This window comes from Panthera pardus, unplaced genomic scaffold, assembly GCF_024362965.1.
Source record: "Panthera pardus isolate Hobbes unplaced genomic scaffold, ASM2436296v1 HiC_scaffold_17, whole genome shotgun sequence".
NCBI classification, from domain to species: domain Eukaryota; kingdom Metazoa; phylum Chordata; class Mammalia; order Carnivora; family Felidae; genus Panthera; species Panthera pardus.
The window spans coordinates 84,758,770-84,776,013 of NW_026526732.1; the positions used below are offsets into that span (position 1 = coordinate 84,758,770).

At 38.6% G+C, this 17,244-nt stretch overlaps 1 protein-coding gene across 3 annotated transcripts in view; it reads right to left on the reverse strand.

The window, feature by feature from the left end:
* Positions 1-17,244, reverse strand: part of CD109 (CD109 molecule) — a 168,502-nt gene that overhangs the window by 142,921 nt on the left and 8,337 nt on the right. For 2 of the 3 annotated variants that reach the window (XM_053904722.1, XM_053904721.1), the window contains exons 3-4: positions 4,774-4,979; positions 1,306-1,384 (exon numbers count right to left, since the gene is read on the reverse strand). In XM_053904722.1, coding sequence (XP_053760697.1) covers positions 1,306-1,330 — 25 coding nt within the window. In that variant the 5' untranslated portion in view covers positions 1,331-1,384; positions 4,774-4,979. The remainder of the gene's footprint in view (positions 1-1,305; positions 1,385-4,773; positions 4,980-17,244) is intronic. The other variant, XM_053904723.1, reaches the window with a different exon arrangement.

Below are 17,244 nucleotides of genomic sequence, written 5' to 3' on the forward strand. Positions count from 1 at the left end.
CATGGTATATTGATCTATAACTTACAGAATCGACCTCACTAAAGGGAAGGAATTAAGCTTTATTCTGCTTTTCCTATACAAACTGTATCACTGGGTAACTAAATAGTAGATATGGGGACATTTCTCCTTATACAAGTTTTGGAGCTGATAAATGTAAAATGAATATGAGAATTAGAGCAGCACCGAAACACACCCTTAATGAATTAATAGATCTAGACCAGTGCTGCCCAGGCGAACTTTCTGTGATGACAGAAATGCTTTGCATCTGCCCTAACACAGTAGCCATGAGCAACACAAGGTTATGAGCGTTTGACATGTGGCTAGTAAAACTGAAAAACTGAATTTTAATGTTATTTAATTTGAACTAATTTAAATGTAAAAAGCAACATGTGACTAATAGCAACCACCATAGATCATGCAGACCTAAACAATGATCATAAATGCCTACTAAGTATCACAAAAGGAGACATCCAGATAGTATGTCTCCCAGTAGAAGAACCCATACCACCTAAGTGGGCTTGCCAAAAAATTGAATGCGAATCAGATCAAGCCTCTAGATTCGACTACCAATTTGCAAGGAAATATAGGGGATCATATTAAATACTACATGGATGTATTAACAAAATTCAGACCACAGGAAACTTTATAAAACAATCTAATTTCTTCAACAAGTAAATTGCAAGGAAAAATAAAAGAATGGAAACTATGGATTTAAAGGGACTTAAAAGACAACTAATAGCAATATATTATGAAAAATTTGGTTCCATTACAAACCAAAAACCTAAAAAAGAAGTTATTATGTTTCTGAATGGTTGAAATTGTGAATACTGACAAGATAATGGATGATACTTAAAAAAATTTTATTAATTATTTACATTGGGGTTCTATTTTCTTTTTTTGAGTTCTATTTTCTAAAAGGGTGTTTATCTTTTGGAAATACATATTGAATATTTGTGGGTGAAATATTACATCTGGGATTTGCTTCATAAATAACACAGGAACCAATTCAAGACCTATAAGATGGCTATTATAAAAACAAAAACATGGGGCGTCTGGATAGCTCAGTCAGTTAAGTGTCTGACTTCAGCTCAAGTCATGATCTCTTGGTTCATGAGTTTGAGCCTTGCATTGGGCTCTGAGCTGTCAGCACAACTTCAGATTCTGTGTCTCCCTCTCTCTCTCTGCCCCTCCCCAGCTCGTACTCTGTCCCTCTCTCTCTCAAAAATAAATCAACATTTTAAAAAATTATAAAAACAAAAACAAACAAAACAGAAAATAACAAGTATTAGAAAGGGGTGTAGAAACCTTTGTTGAAAGGTGCATTGTGCATTGTTGGTAGGAGTGTTAAATGGTGCAGCCACTGTGAAACATGGTATGGCAGCTCCTAAAAAAAATAAACATAGAATTACCATACGATCCAATAATCCATTTCCGAGCATATGCCTAAAAGAGTTGAAGGTAGGGACTCAAACAGATATTTGTACACCCTTGTTCACAGAAGAATTCTTCACAATAGCCAAAAGGTGAAAGCAACCCAAGTGTCCTTGATGAATGGATAAATAATAAAATGTGATGTATCCTTACAATGGGATATTATTGAGTCTTAAAAAGGAAGGAAATTCATGCTCAGGTTGGGATCTTGAAAATATCATGCTAACTAAGGGAAATAAGCAAGTTATGAAAGGACAAATGTTGTATGAGTTCATTTGTATGAGGTACCTAGAGTAGTCAAGCTTATGGGGATAGAGAGTACCTTCCACTGGTGGTTGCCAAGGGCTGAGGAGAGGGAGGAATGGAGAGTTATTGTTTAACGAGTAGGGAGATTCAGTGTGGGAAGATGAAATAGTTCTGGAGATGGATGGTAGTGGTGGTTACACAACAATGCTAATGTACTTAATGACAAAGACCATTATGCTTAAAAATGGTTAAAATGGTAAATTTTATGTTATGTATATTTTACTACAAAAAGTAACAATACAGGAAGGGATAAGCAGGTGGGGCAAAGATGGAATTATACGGCTGTGAGTTGATGACTGTTGAAGCTGAATGATGAGTATATGGGGATTCATTTTACTCTTCTCTCTACTTCTGTATATGTTCAAAATTTTCCATAATGAAAATATTTTTGTACCAAAACAAGATTTATACGAAGAAACAAAAAAATCAGTTTAAAAGAAAAAAACTAAGGGGCACCTAGGTGGCTCAGTCAGTTAAACATCTCACTCTTGATCTTGGTTCAGGTCATGATCTCACGGTTTGTGGGTTCAAGCCCCACATGAGGCTCTGCACTGACAGCACAGAGCCTGCTTGGGATTCTCTCTCTCTGCCCCTCCCCCACTCATGTGCACACTCTCTCTCCCTTTCTTTCTCTCAAAATAAATAAACTTAAAAAAAAAAAAGGAAAAAACTTAAACAGAAAAATAGCTAATAAAACTCACCAGAAAAATATCATCACAGAGAAAACGAAAATTATGACCAAAAATTGTGTCCTAAATTACCACAGCCTAAGGAAGATACTTAGGTAAGACTTCAATGAACAGATGGAGAGCCAGTGGAAAGATGAAACTGGAACTAGAAATGCAAGGAAAGAAAATTCTCAGTTTAAAATGACTTCCTCTAGAAAGAGACAATTGTAGGTAATGGGGATTGCTGGGTTTTCTTTTGTTTTTCTACCAAGTCTTGTAGAATTACCTGAATCTTTAAACTATGTGCATATGTAATTGTTTTCACACTATGTGTCAAGATTTTTAAACCTCACCAGTAGTATATGCACACCAAAGGTTAATTGTTACATTGACCTAATACTTTGTTTTGTTCTGTTACCAACATTTTAACTTCTTGGCTTCTCCTTGCTTTTCATTTTCATTGTTCACTTTTGGCACCTGTGTAACCTTAGAAATGAACACTGTATATTGACTACCAAAAAGTGATCCAGTGACTCCCTCTGCCATATATTCCTTTTTCAGAGCTGGAAAGGTAAAATACACCTTTCTAGTTTCAATCCAGCTAGACGTGGCCAAGTGACATAATTCTGCACGACGATACATCCAAAAAAAGACTTGTAAGAACAATTATATATAGGAATATGCATGAATAAATATATATTTGAGTGTGTATAAAAAAAAAAAAAGACTGCAGAGAATGCATTCTCTCCCTGAATAAAAAAGCAACACCCCAAGAGAGCAGGCCCTTGGCTTGTCTGCTTCCAACCTGCCCAGAACGCAGGCATCAGACCTTGCAACTCAGAGGATGAAAGCCACCTGAGGAGAACAGAAGGAAAGATAGGTACAAGGTACCTGGATCTGGAGCGCACTAGTAAGCAGCTGTAGCAGCCCTGGACTGCTCCAAATGCCTCCTTCCCCATCAGTTCATCTCCTTGTGGGAGGGAATTCCTGAGTCAGCGCCAGCCTGTCAAGCCTTTCCCCATGGGATTCTCCCCTTGGGCGAGGTTGGCAAGCTGTATGGCGAGCCTACTGTTGCCTCAAAGCTCTCCACTGCCACTTCTCTCTCATGCCTGTCCAGAACATGAAAGGTGATCTTTCACATCCTGTCTTGCCCCCACAAAACCAGCACACCCTTGAGGTCAATGAGAAAGCAAGTTCTCCACCCATTCTTCAATATTTTTTCTTTTGATTACGGCATACATTTCCACTGTCGTATTTTTTTTAATCTTTCTTTCTTTCTTTCTTTCTTTCTTTCTTTCTTTCTTTCTTTCTTTCTTTCTTTCTTTCTTTCTCTTTCTTTCTTTCAAGAGACAGAGAGTGTGTGCCCATGTGCGAATGTGTGTGAGCCAGGGAGGGACAGAGAGAGAGGGAGAGAGAATCCCAAGCAGGCTCCAGGCTGTCAGCACACAGCCCATGCCAGGGGCTCAATCTCACAAACAAAGCATGAGATCATGACCTAAACCGAAATTAAGACTTGGATGCTCAACTGACTGAGCCACCCAGGCGCCCTGCCCCCCACTGTCATAGTTTAATCATAAGTTTCATCCAATCAAGCTTCAAGGGATGTTATAAGGATATATTTACTCCCATGTGCTAAAATGTGTTTGCTTATTGAACTTTTATCAAATCACAGATTTTTGGAAAAAGGAATTGTATAACAGAAAAGAATAAAACCTGTGTAAATAGCATTACATAAATCTGTTTCTAATATATTTAGAATATAAACCAAGTATTCAATGTACAAAAATAAAAATGATTTGAAATGGAAACAAAACAGAAATGAGTCACGAAGCCAACCATATCCTTGGGTTTGTAGTGCCTAGTTTCTGGAGGCTGACCTGCCTCCAGATCTTAGTTTCAGTTCATCCATAAAAGCTAGACTTGCTTTTGTCATGCAGTTCCCACCTCAGGACTCAGCCTGAGCCTGTGTGCATTCATACATATTTAGCTCATTTTGGCTTCTGCTCCCCTCCCAGGGTCAGCTGGCCCAAGAGCCACACAGCTGCTGTTCTCAATTCCTTGCTTTCACTGGAACCAAATATATACTTTGACTCCTATAGGGCCTGGTACTCTACCACCATTGAACTAGTCTCTTACAGAAAGATGACATTTTCATTTTCAATACGTTAAAAAATCATATATTAATGAGGACTTCATTCAGATGCCTCTTTCAGTTACTGAAATAATTTATTATTGCATACTACCTTTTTTCCCTATTAATTTTTCCTTCTTCTATTTATTTTTTTATTTATTTTTAGAGAGAGCAGATGCAAGTGGGGGAGAGGGGCAGAGGGAGGGAGAGAGAATTTTAAGCAGGCTCCATACTCACCGCGGGGCCTATCACAAGGCTCGACGCAAGGCTCGATCCCAGGACTCTGGGATCATAACCTGAACTGAAATCTAGAGTCAGACGCTCAACTGACTGAGCCACACAGGTGACCCTCCTTTTCTTTTTAAATTAGCTAGGCACAACCCATGGATCAGGACCACTGGATACTTCATCAAGAATTCTTGGGCTTTAGCTGGGAGGATGGCCTGCCAAGAGAGAGAAAACAAATTGACTTAGGTATCCTATATGTCCCGAGGAGTCAGTGTAGCAGAAGTTTATTGAAGACAAGGAACATGGCATGCTCTCCTTTTGCATGAGCAAAGAAAAGAAATGAGCAGGGTTCTTCTTCAAAAGTCAAGATAAGATGCCTGCATTTCCCTTCATAGAGATATAGCATCAAAGAGAATTGGAGCTACAGGATTTCTACACAAATGGTGGGTCAACCTTCTCAGCCATGGCAAGGGGCCAGGACGATGCAGGGAGTACTGTTCCTTCTACTCTCTTTTGTACACACAGGGAGTAATGGATAAATAGACAGTGTGTCTCGTCCAAGAGTGGCCAAAGTTGAGAAAAACCCAACTGAGAGGGTTTTGTGGTTTGGCTTTGTTCCTTTCTTTTTTTAACTTAAAAAATTATGTGACAACTCCTGACAAGTTCAACACCTACCTCTTTGTTCTCTCCTCCATTCTCTTCCTCTCCCTCACTAGATATTTTACATTGTCTGTCCAGAAGCAACCATCATCGTCATTTAGAATACACCCTTCCACTCAGTACTCATACTAGTAAGGTTGAGTACATCTTCACATATTAATTTTCATCTTCTATAAATGGCCTCATGAGATCTTTTCTCCCGTTTGTATTAGGTTGTCTTTTTCTCACAGATTTGTAGGAACTTTATGTGTGCTGGACTGAAATGTTATCCTAATGTATAAGTTACAAATATTTCCCTCAGTCTCTCTAGTTTTTGTTTATTCTCTCCTCTGTGGTACAGAAATTTGTATTTATGGTATGGGCAAATTTGTCACACTTTTATTTCATGGGCTGTGCCTTCTGTTAAAAAATAATCTCTTCCTACTGCAAAGTCAAAAAGATATTCTCCCATATTTTCTTCAAGTAGTCTTAAAGTTTTTTTCACGTCTAGATTTTTAATCCATAAAAATTTTTTCTTTGCATACAGTGTGAGGAAGGTATCTGATTTTACTTTTCCATAGGAATCCACTGTCCCAATAAATGGGTTAAATAATGATTCTTTGTTTAATTGATTTGTATTGCCACCTGAACAGACTTTTAGTTCTTCAGTATTTTGTCTGCATTTCCTTCTATAGTAACAAAAATTTTAACTGGAAACCTGGGCATTCAGACTTAAGTACATTTCCCAGCCTTACTTACAGCAGAATGTGGCCATGTTCTGGCCAACAAGTTGTTAGAGGAAGTAGTGTATGCAAACTTCAGGAAATGTCCCCAAAGGGAGGAGACATACCTTCTTCCTTCCTAAACCTCTTTTCTTCTGGTGGAATACAGACATGTTGGCTAGAGCTGGAGGAACCATCCTGAGCCATTAGTTGAGTTTAGGAAATTTGGCCATGCACAGTGGTATAAAAAGTTATAAGAAGTGGTATAAAAAGTTGCTCCCTCACTTCCTCTGCATTAATAGGTGAGAAAGAAATACACATCTATCCTGTTTAAGCCATTGCCATTTTGAGAATTCTGTCTCTCACAGAAAGAAATTCTAACTAATATATTTATATCAATCTGCCACAAATACTTCAGTCTATTTCTAAGCTCTCATTTCTCTTCTACTGACCTATTTATCTATCATTGGACCAGACACCATATGCTTTAATTAATATAGTTTTATATTAAGTTTTAATGTCTAATATGTAAATCACCTCTCCTAGTTCCTTTTCAGAATTGCTTTTGGCAGTTCTTTGACTATTACTCCTCCATATTGACTTTAGAGTCTGTCTAGTTCCATGGCAGAAAGTGTTGTGGCATTTTTATTTGAATTTCATTTAACCTATAGATAACTTAAGGAGCATCAACACCATTATGAAATTGAATGTTCCCATCCATGGGCATGGTATAGCTCTAGATTTATGTTTTTATGTTTTACAATAACATTTTTTGCTTTTTCTCCATAAAGGTCTGCATATCCTTTGTCAGATTTATAGTCCCTGGGGCGCCTGGGTGGCTCAGTCGGTTAAGTGTCTAACTCTTGGTTTCAGCTCAGGTCATGATCTCACGGTTTGTGATGTGAGTTCGAGCCCCATATCGGGCTCTGTGCTGACAGCTTAGAGCCTGGAGCCTGCTTCTGATTCTGTGTCTCCCTCTCTCTCTACCCCTCTCCCACTCATGCTCTGTCTCTCTGTCTCTCTGTCTCTCTCTCTGTCTCTCTCTCTCTCTCTCTCTCTGAAAAATAAATAAACATTGGGAAAAAAAAGATTCAGGGGCGCCTGGGTGGCTCAGTCGGTTAAGTGTCCGACTTCAGCTCAGGTCATGATCTCACCGTCCGTGAGTTCAAGCCCCACATTGGGCTCTGTGCTGTCAGCTCAAAGCCTGGAGCCTGCTTCAGATTCTGTGTCTCCCTCTCTCTCTCTGCCCCTCCCTCACTCATGTTCTGTCTCTGTCTCTCAAAAATGAATAAATGTTAAAAAAAATTTTAAAGATTCATGGTCCCTGATGTTATTGTAAGCGGTATTTTTTATTGCAATGTTTAATGGGTTACTGATGGTATAAAAAATACCATTAATTTTTGTGTATTAATCTTATATTCAGCAACCCTGCTGAACTCTTATTTGTTCTAAGAGTTTGTCTGCAGAGTCTCTTGCATTTCCTATTAATTACTTTCCATCAAGTAACCATAGAGATGTGGAAAAAGTAGAGTTGAATTGACTCAATGGTGACAGCATCAAGAGTCTTGAAATAGAAGAGTAGTATAGGCAAGAAGTTTGGATGCTAGCAGTAGAGACAAGCCAGTAACATGGTGACAGGATGAACAAGGCAGAGTTGGAATTCTGAGCAAGAATACAAGCTACCACTCTTGAGGGGTATATGTTAGCACTGGAGCCAGAGATAGGGCCATGAAACACAGGAGTTGAGGGAAAGGAGAGTAGAGTCTAAGAAGATTCAAGAATCATAGGCAGTAACTGAACCAGACAACATCACTCCCATAGAGATCATTTAAGGCAGATCAGTTTGGGCCAAAAATAGACTTTGTCCAATCTGAAGAAACATGGGGACAAAAGTTGCTCTGTCTTAGTTGAGACACTGAATGCCACTATGGGAGTCAATACCATTGCTAAGCAGGAAGGTGTATGGCAGAAAAGAGAAGAACTGGATCCCAACCAAGGATGGATGACTGGAAGCCACTTTAGACTGAAACATTTTGACATCTCATAAACACCGAAAAGAGAGGTAATTTTGTCAGGGCTGCAGTGTCTCTCCAGAGCTTGTAGTTAATAAGCCCTTCTTTACAATTCTCGTCACCACTTCTGAATTCTGTAATGTTTTACATTTTCATTACAGGGTTATGTGAATTTTAATAAAAGGCTCAGAATATTACAGCAACGCCTCTGAGTTCTAGATGTCTGTGTAAAGGGCCCTGAAATCACATTAGGATAGTTAGGAAACAGCTCTACTATCTGGAATAGGATTCTTACTCTTTTCAACCTAAAGGTCTAAAAGCAGAGGGGTGCCTGGATGGTACATCAGTTGGTTAAGCATCCAACTCTTGATTTTGGCTGAGGTCATGATCTCATGGTTCATGGGTTCAGGCCTCACATTGGGCTTTGCACTGACAGCGCGGAGCCTGCTTGGGATTCTCTCTCTCTCTCTCTCTGCCCCTTCCCGGTGGGCACATCGTCTCTGTCTCTCTCTCCCTCCCCCCCCCCCCAAAATAAATAAATAAATACATAAACATGAAAAAAAAATGTTAAGGTCTAACAGTAAAAATCAGGAGGGATGGTAACTGGGACTACAGGTCCATAAAGTGATAGATGCCAGAACTCATTTGACTTTCATTCTGAATCTAGGAAAAGCCTGCTGCAAATGGTTACCACCATGCGAGTGGCCAGAAAAGTAGCCAGACTTTTAACAACCTCCAGAGACCCAGGGTGCTGCCATTCTGCATCAGCCTGCCACCTAGTGGTCATAGCAGTTTATGCAACATGTTACTATAGTCACCACATGATCTACCTCATCCTTTTCTGTGCCTCAGAGTCCACGCTTCCTGGGTCAAAATAAGGGAAAAAAGGGAAGTAGACATTCCTGTTACAATGTGACATGGCAATAAAGTTATTGATAAAATTATTATGGCAAGATGTTTCCAATAATAAAGAAATGTAACTCTTATACTTGTTATATAATTAGGAGTTTCCTTAAAACAACTGTTTCAGGGTGCAGGGGGGCTCAGTCAGTTAGGCATCTGACTTCAGCTTGGGTCATGATCTCGTGGTTTGTGAGTTCAAGCCCTGTGTCGGGCTCTGTGCTGACAGCTCAGTGCCTGGAGCCTGCTTTGGATTCTGTGTCTCCCTCTCTCTCTGACCCTCCCTTGGTTCTCTCTCTCTCTCTCTCTCTCTCTCAAAAATCAACATTAAAAAATAAAAATAAATAAAAATAAAAATAAAACATTTGTTTCAATGTTACTTGCTTAAACATCAGTGAAATGGACTATCAGTATCCTCAGCTTATGCCACAGTTAGATGATTGGCTCAGCCTTGTAGAATGCTATGAAGGACACAAAAAATGAGACCACAGAGATTTTAGGATTACCATACTGATCTTGAGTAGTCTTATATTCATCACTGTAGACATCAGGGTGGACAAAAGAATTTCAATTTCCTTCAATAAAAATTGAAGATAACCTCAAATAATGCCAAGCTCAACCTTAGAACAAAAGGATCCTAAAAATACCTTTCACTCATACTTCTTAGAGACTGTAAGTAAGACTAGGTTACTTCTTTAAAAACCTGTAAGTAAGATTAGGTTATTTATTCCAAAATATTTTCCATTGTATTTAGACCTGTGGTATGAAAAGAGGTTACTCTGAACCAACACCAGGGACTCTCAGGATAAACTTGAATGATCTCCCAACTTCAGGTCTCTCCAGAAATAGCAGCTGTAGGGAACAGCAAGCCACCAGGCAGACTCTGGAGTAGTGTTGAGTAGGAATTTCAGGCCCAGGCCTAAATCTGGAGCCCTATTCATGCAAAGTCATCTGGGATAGGGACCATTCATGGCCCTTTCATAGCTTTACCTCTAGATTATATGCACTCAAAAAGCATCATCAACCTTGGGAATGCAAGCTGGTGCAGTCACCCTGGAAAACAGTATGGAGGTTCCTCAAAAAACTAAAAATAGAACTACCCTATGACCCAGCAATTGCACTACTAGGCATTTATCCAAGGGATACAGGTGTGCTGTTTTGAAGGGACACATGCACCCCCATGTTTATAGCAGCACTATCAACAATAGCCTAAGTATGGAAAGAGCCCAAATGTCCATTGATGGATGAATGGATAAAGAAGATGTGGTATATATATACAATGGAGTATTACTTGGCAATCAAAAAGAATGAAATCTTTCCATTTGCAACTACGTGAATGGAACTGGAGGGTATTATGCTAAGTGAAATTAGTCAGTCAGAGAAAGACAAAAATCATATGACTTCACTCATATGAGGACTTTAAGAGACAAAACACATGAACATAAGGGAAGGGAAACAAAAATAATATAAAAACAGGGAGGGGGACAAAACAGAAGAGACTCATAAATATGGAGAACAAACTGAGGGTTGCTGGAGGGGTTGTGGGAGGGGGGATGGGCTAAATGGGTAAGGGGCAGTAAGGAATCTACTCCTGAAATCATTGTTGCACTATATGCTAACTAATTTGGATGTAAATTTTAAAAAATAAAAAATAAATTAAAAAAGACACCTTTGAGATAGTTGGAAAAAGTGAATTTGGACTGGACACTAGAAGATATTATGAAATTATTGATAACATTTTCAGATGTGATAATGGTATTGAGATTGTGTTAGAGAATGTCCTTATTGTTAAGAGAAGCATAATAAAATATTTAGGAAAAAAAAAAGTATCATCAACCCAAAACTCCATGATGATGATAGTCTCTAATTTGGAATCAATCAGTGCTACCCTCTCATATATTGGAGTTTTGTTTGTTTTTACTTTTTGTTTTGGTTTTATGCCATAAAAATTTTTCTCTACTTGCTGACTGTAAATCATTTATTAAAATGAGCCCAGTTTAAGATAATGCTTAGTAAAAAACTGATCTCACATGTTTAAGTGCAAAAAAGGGAGGAAAGGAAAATACACATGAAAGGGCATCTCTCTTCCTCACAATTTAGGAGGATAGGAATCAGCATTCATGGAACACTACCCTGCTCTGGATATTTTGCCATCTTGTATATTACTTAAACCTTCAGATAAACTTATGAATTTGAGAAGGTAGTACCTAGGTTCAGATCCTTCCTCAACACTTACCATCTGTGTCCATGAGCAAACTGCTTACCATCTCCAAGCCTCAAGGTCCTTGTCTGTCAAATAGAGATAATACCTGGGAAGAGCCATAAAGATAAAGAACCTGGCACAGGAAACCACCCAATAAACTGTAGTAGACATTAAACTGAAGCCAGGTATTAATTCCATTTTATGGATGATAAACATGTCAGTTCTAAATTGTTTTAAAACCATTGCAACTCAAAAAAAAAAAAAGAGGAATAGCAAAAATCTACAATTAGAGCCATATCTAGAAACCATAACAGCTATTGTTCCATTGATTACTACAGAAAAGAGAAAGAAATGCACTAGCATTTTTTTAACTTTTTTTTAAAGTGTATTTATTTTTGAGACAGAACGAGCAAGGGGGGTAGTGGGAGAACAAGTCGAGGGGTGGGGGGATGGTGTGCAGAGAGAGGGAGACAGAGGATCCAAAGCGGGCTGACAGCATACAGCCCCATGAGGGCCTCGAACCCACAAACCATGAGATCATGGCCTGAGATGAAGTAGGATGCTTAACCAACTGAGCCACCCAGGCACCCCTCTTTCTCTTTTTTTTTTTTGTAGATTTCTTTGAAGTAGTCTCTATACCCAACATGGGGCTCACACTCACAACCCCAAGATCAAGAGTCACGTGCTTTCCCAACTGACATAGCACTTCTAAATTCTACTTTCAGGATACCCAGGTTTGTTTGTTTTACACATACTGGGTTTATAATGAACTATCAGAAAAGAAAAGATTTATTTTTCCCTACTTTTCTCCAGCTCCTGTCAGAAAAGTTTTCAAGTTTCCTAAGATTTGAGCAAATAATTGCTAGTGCAATTTTGTTTCCTCAAGATAGCTGAAACTATCTCCAGCAATTCCATTCATTCTCAAGGATCCAATTACAAGAATGCAGGGTTTCCTTAGGCAACACTGAAGTTCCATGTATATTTCTGTGTGATGCTTTGGTATTGTTTTTGTATTCCTTTTGAACTTACACAAGATCCAAATTATTACACTGTTAATAAGTTAATTAATATACATCAACCCTGGTCAGGAGACAGCAGAAGGAACTATTCCTATCATTTGCAATGTGATAAAGAACTTAAAAGATCCCTTATGTGTAGGAATTGATCTGAGCAGCACCAGCAAGTTTACCTAGACTGAGGGACAGTTTCCATAGAAATACTAGGCATCTTGATAACAATTTATCAATCCCAAAAAATATATATGACATGGGAAGTTTAGCGATAAAAATACGCATTAGATTTTATGGTTTTCACTAAATGAAATATTTTATTTTTTTTTTAATGTTTATTTATTTTTGAGAGAAAGAGAGACAGAGCACAAGTGGGTGAGGGGCAGAGAGAGAGAGGGAGACAGAATCCCAAGCAGGCTCCATGCTGCCAGCACAGAGCCTGGCGCAGGGCTTGAATGCACAAACTGTGAGACCATGACCTGAGCCAAAATCAAGAGTTGGACTCTTAACCAACTGAGCCACCCAGGTGCCCTTAAAAATATTAAATTTCAGTGTTAATATGTAAAATATAGTAGAATCTTAAAGCCTTTCCATCCAATACAATCTTTTGTATGTGTTCTCTTCAAACATGAAGATGATGACACAAAATCTCTATCAAAAAGCCATGTACCTTACAATCATGATTTATCAGAATGTGGAAAAATCCACAAAATAAATGGCTGGTTTCGTTAGCAAATAAATGACTTGACAAGAGGAGACAGGTATAGAACTGTTACAGAGGGGGAAAAAAGAGACACTTAGAAAGTTCAACATTATATGTCAATAGGGGATTGCAAATCTAAAAAACAATGAGATACCTCTACGGACCTATTAGAATGGCTGAACTCCAAAACAATGACAATACCAATTGCTGGTGAGGATGTGGAGCAACAGGTACTCCCATTCATTGCTGGTGGGAGTGCAAAATGGTAGTCACTTTAGAAGACAACTCAGTGGTTTCCTACAAAACTAAACATACTATTACCATGTGATCCAACAACCGTGCTCCCAGGTATTTACCGAAATGAGCTGCAAAATGAAGTCCACAGAAAAACCTGCTGAAGTGGGGTTGGGAACAAATGGTCAAGAAAGAATTCTTGAGACGTGTTATAGTGCAACTTAGTAAGTTTATTTGGGTAGCATGGAGACAGGACCTGTGGGCAGAAAGTGCTGTCCTTTTGCTGTGTGAAGCTGGTAGTTATATGCTTAGTGCTCAGGGGGAGGGGATATGCAGGGAGTATTAGATGATAAATGTCTTCTTCGAATTTCTATTTATAAAACTACTTTTGCAACATTTCTCTGGCGCTTATAATTCAGCTTGATATTAACTATCGGTGAAATGTACAGGAAGTCATGAGACCCTTTAAGAATATAGCAGCCAGTACCTATTTGGTCCTTAATGAAACTGCAGGGTCAGCCTTCTGGGCTGAAGGTGAACCTTTTTCTGCTTCTATGCCTCATTACTGTAATACATATTTATAGCAGCTTTATTCATAATTGCCAAAGCTTGGAAGCAACCAAGATGTCCTCCAATAGGTGAATAAATGAATTATGACACATCCAATACAATGGATTAGTATTCAACCATAAAAAGAAGTGAGTTATCAAGCCAAGAAAAGATGTAAAGGAATCTTAAATGCTTAAGGAAGTTTGCCTGTAAAGACCTCATATTATATGACTCCAACTATATGTCACTCAGGAAAATGCAATATTATAGAGACAGTAAAAAGATCACTGGTTAAAAAACTAAAAAAAAAAAAAAAAAAGGTAAAATAAAATAAAATACCATTGGTTGCCAGAGGTTGGGAAAGAGGGGTCGGGGAATAGATAGGTGGAGAATGGGGACTTTTTTTGGGCAATGAAACTATTCTGTATGATACTGTAATGGTAGATACATGACATTATGCATGTGTCAAAATCCACAGAACTGTACAACACAAAAAGTGAGCCCCAATGTAAACTATTGACTTCAGTTGATAGTAATACATTGGTTCATCGATTGTAACAAATGCACCAGTGCAAGATGTTAATAATAGGGGAAACTGGATGGGGTGAGCAAGATTGAGGAGTGGGGCTAATATGGAAACTGTCTATGCTTTTGTTCAATTTTTCTGCAAACTTAAAACTGCTCTAACAAATAAAATCTAGGGGCACCTGGGTGGTTCAGTCAATTAAGCATCCAACTTTGGCTCAGGTCATGATCTCATGGTTTGTAAGTTCGAGCCCCACATCAGGCTTTGCTCATAGCTCAGAGCCTGGAGCCTGCTTTGGATTCTGTGTCTCCCTCTCTCTCTATGCTCCCCCTCTCAAAAGTAAATAAACATTAAAAAACAAAATAAATAAAATCTATTAATTTTCTAAATAAGAGAGACATATACACATATCGATGAATTTCAGTTAAAATTATTTTATTGATTTTGATTCTAACTAAACGTGCTATAAAAAGATATCTTTGAGACAACTGAGGAAATTTAAATATGGATGAATGATAGATGATATTAAAGAATTACTGCACGATTTGTTTTGTGTGATCATGGCATCATTATTTTTTAAGCCCTTACCTGAAATGTATGAAATTATATCTGGAATTTGCCTTAAAAACACTCCAGTGGTGGGGCACCTGGGTGGCTCAGTCAGTCGAGTGTCTGACTTCAGCTCAGGTCATGATCTCATGGTTCATGGGTTTGAGCCCCACATCCGGCCCTGTGCTGACAGCTGAGAGCCTGGAGCCTGCTTCAGATTCTGTGTCTCCCTTTCTCTCTACCCCTTCCCCACTCACACTCTGTCTCTTTCTCAAAATCAAATAAACATTAAAAAAATTTTTTTAAGAAAGAAAGAAAGAAAGAAAGAAAGAAAGAAAGAAAGAAAGAAAGAAAGAAAGAATAAAATAGTCCCATGATGGGGTGCTTGGGTGTCTCAACAGTTGAGCATCTGACTCTTAATTTCAGTTTAGGTCATAATCTCACAGTTTGTGAGATTGAGTTCCATGTCAGGCTGTGCACTGACCGTGTAGAGCCTGCTTGGGATTCTCTCTCCTCTCTTCTCTCTCTCTCTTCTCTCTCTCTCTCTCTCTCTCTCTCTCTCTCTCTCTCTCTCTCTCTCTCTCTCTCTCTCTCTGCCCCCCACCAAGATAAATAAATAAATAAACATTATAAAATAGTCCAATGATGGTTTTGGGGGAAAGGAGGACCAGGGGACACAAGTTGGTAGAATGGGAGATAGATGAAACAAATTTGGCAAAATATTGGTAATCATCAGAGTTACATAAATAGTCAATTGAGGTTTATTATTCTATTCTGTCTACTTTTGTGCATGTTTGAAGTTTTTCACAATGAAAAGAATTTTTGGCATGTACTTTAAAATGTTTTTAAGGATTGTGCTGATCTGTTTCCCTCATAACTAAAGGGCATAGGAGACTGGATTAGAACATAGTCTAGGTTTTCAAATAGGACCACCTGCTACACAGTGATGAACAGGGACAGGGTGGGAATGATTGGGTGGTAACTGGTATTCTTTTTCAAATGTTGTACTTGCAAACTAATCCAAACATAGGGGACTTTCCTTAAATCTGCATCACAGCATTCAATTTATACATTCCTTTGCCTAAGTAATCAGAAAAAAGCCAACAACAAAAAACCTGAGACACAGCTGAAGCTATCACTGAAAGTTTCTTCCAAGCTTTACAAAGGTATAAAAGCGTTAACTTCCTTAAACCTGCATCATAGCATTCAATTTGTTCATTCCTGTTCCTTAACTTATCAGAAAATGTCCACAATAAAAACAATGACTCTGAGATACAATTAAAGCTATCAGAAGTAATGAGGTCAGCGGACCGGCACCTACTCCAGTCCAAACCTGCTCCACTTTTTTACAGCTCTCTATGTGTATACTAAAACTGAGCTTTGTTTTCAAAAATATCCTTTACAGGCCACTTGGTACTTTCTAGGACAAAGTGTCTTTAAAAGTTCTTTTACCTTTGTTTGTTTGTTTGTTTGTTTTCGTATTCATGTCCATCAGCCTTCTAATCCTCTGGGGTTCCCTTTTCCAATCCTTGGACTTGATAGAATCTAGCCTCCTTAGTTCTAACACTACACCCTCTCTAGCATAACAATTAACTCCACCCTCAGACCCTTCCCATTGATGATGGGTTCAGATGATGGGCCAAAAAACTGACTAACACCTAAGCCAGGCAAATTTTAGCACCCTAAGAATAAGTTACATAGGTGATCCACTGGAAGACGGCATGGGGTCTGGAAAAATACAAACACACATTCTAATCCTTGTGCTTAAGTAAATTCCTCTGTCTGAGCTCAGGTTTCCTTAGCTATAAAATGAGAATATTGTTACCAAAACCTACGAAAGCTTTGAAAATTAAATAATATGTGTGTTACCATCGTGTCTGACACATAACAGGTACTGAGCATTAGTTTCTTCTGTTTCCTAATACATTGGACCAAAGTGGTGGTAGGTGTGTTTTTACCACAGGTTCTAACTCGTAAGCACTGTTGGCACAGGGTTGTTTTAAGAAATTAGCAACCCTGGGGCACCTGGCTGGCTCAGTCAGTAGAGCATGTGACTCTTGATCTTAGGGTCATGAGTTCAAGCTCCACATTGGACATAGAGCTTACAATACAATACAATACAATAAAAAAGTAATATAAAATGAAATGAAATTTAAAAAGAAATTAACAACCTTAGTTTCTGCCCTTACTCTGATCATCTTTTCTCCTTCAGGCAAAAGTCCTTCCCATGGCTCCACCTTCTACTCCCTGTATCCTTGTATCTTTTTTTCCTTATCAATTCACTGATGCCCTCCTCCAGGAAGTGTTGTATGGGGTCTGCCTCTGCTGACAGTACAGTAGCTAAGCCAACAGTTTGGTTACATGACAGGCAATAATGTAACAATAAATCAAGAGGCTACTGGGATTTTTTTTTTTCCAAATAAACACACATTA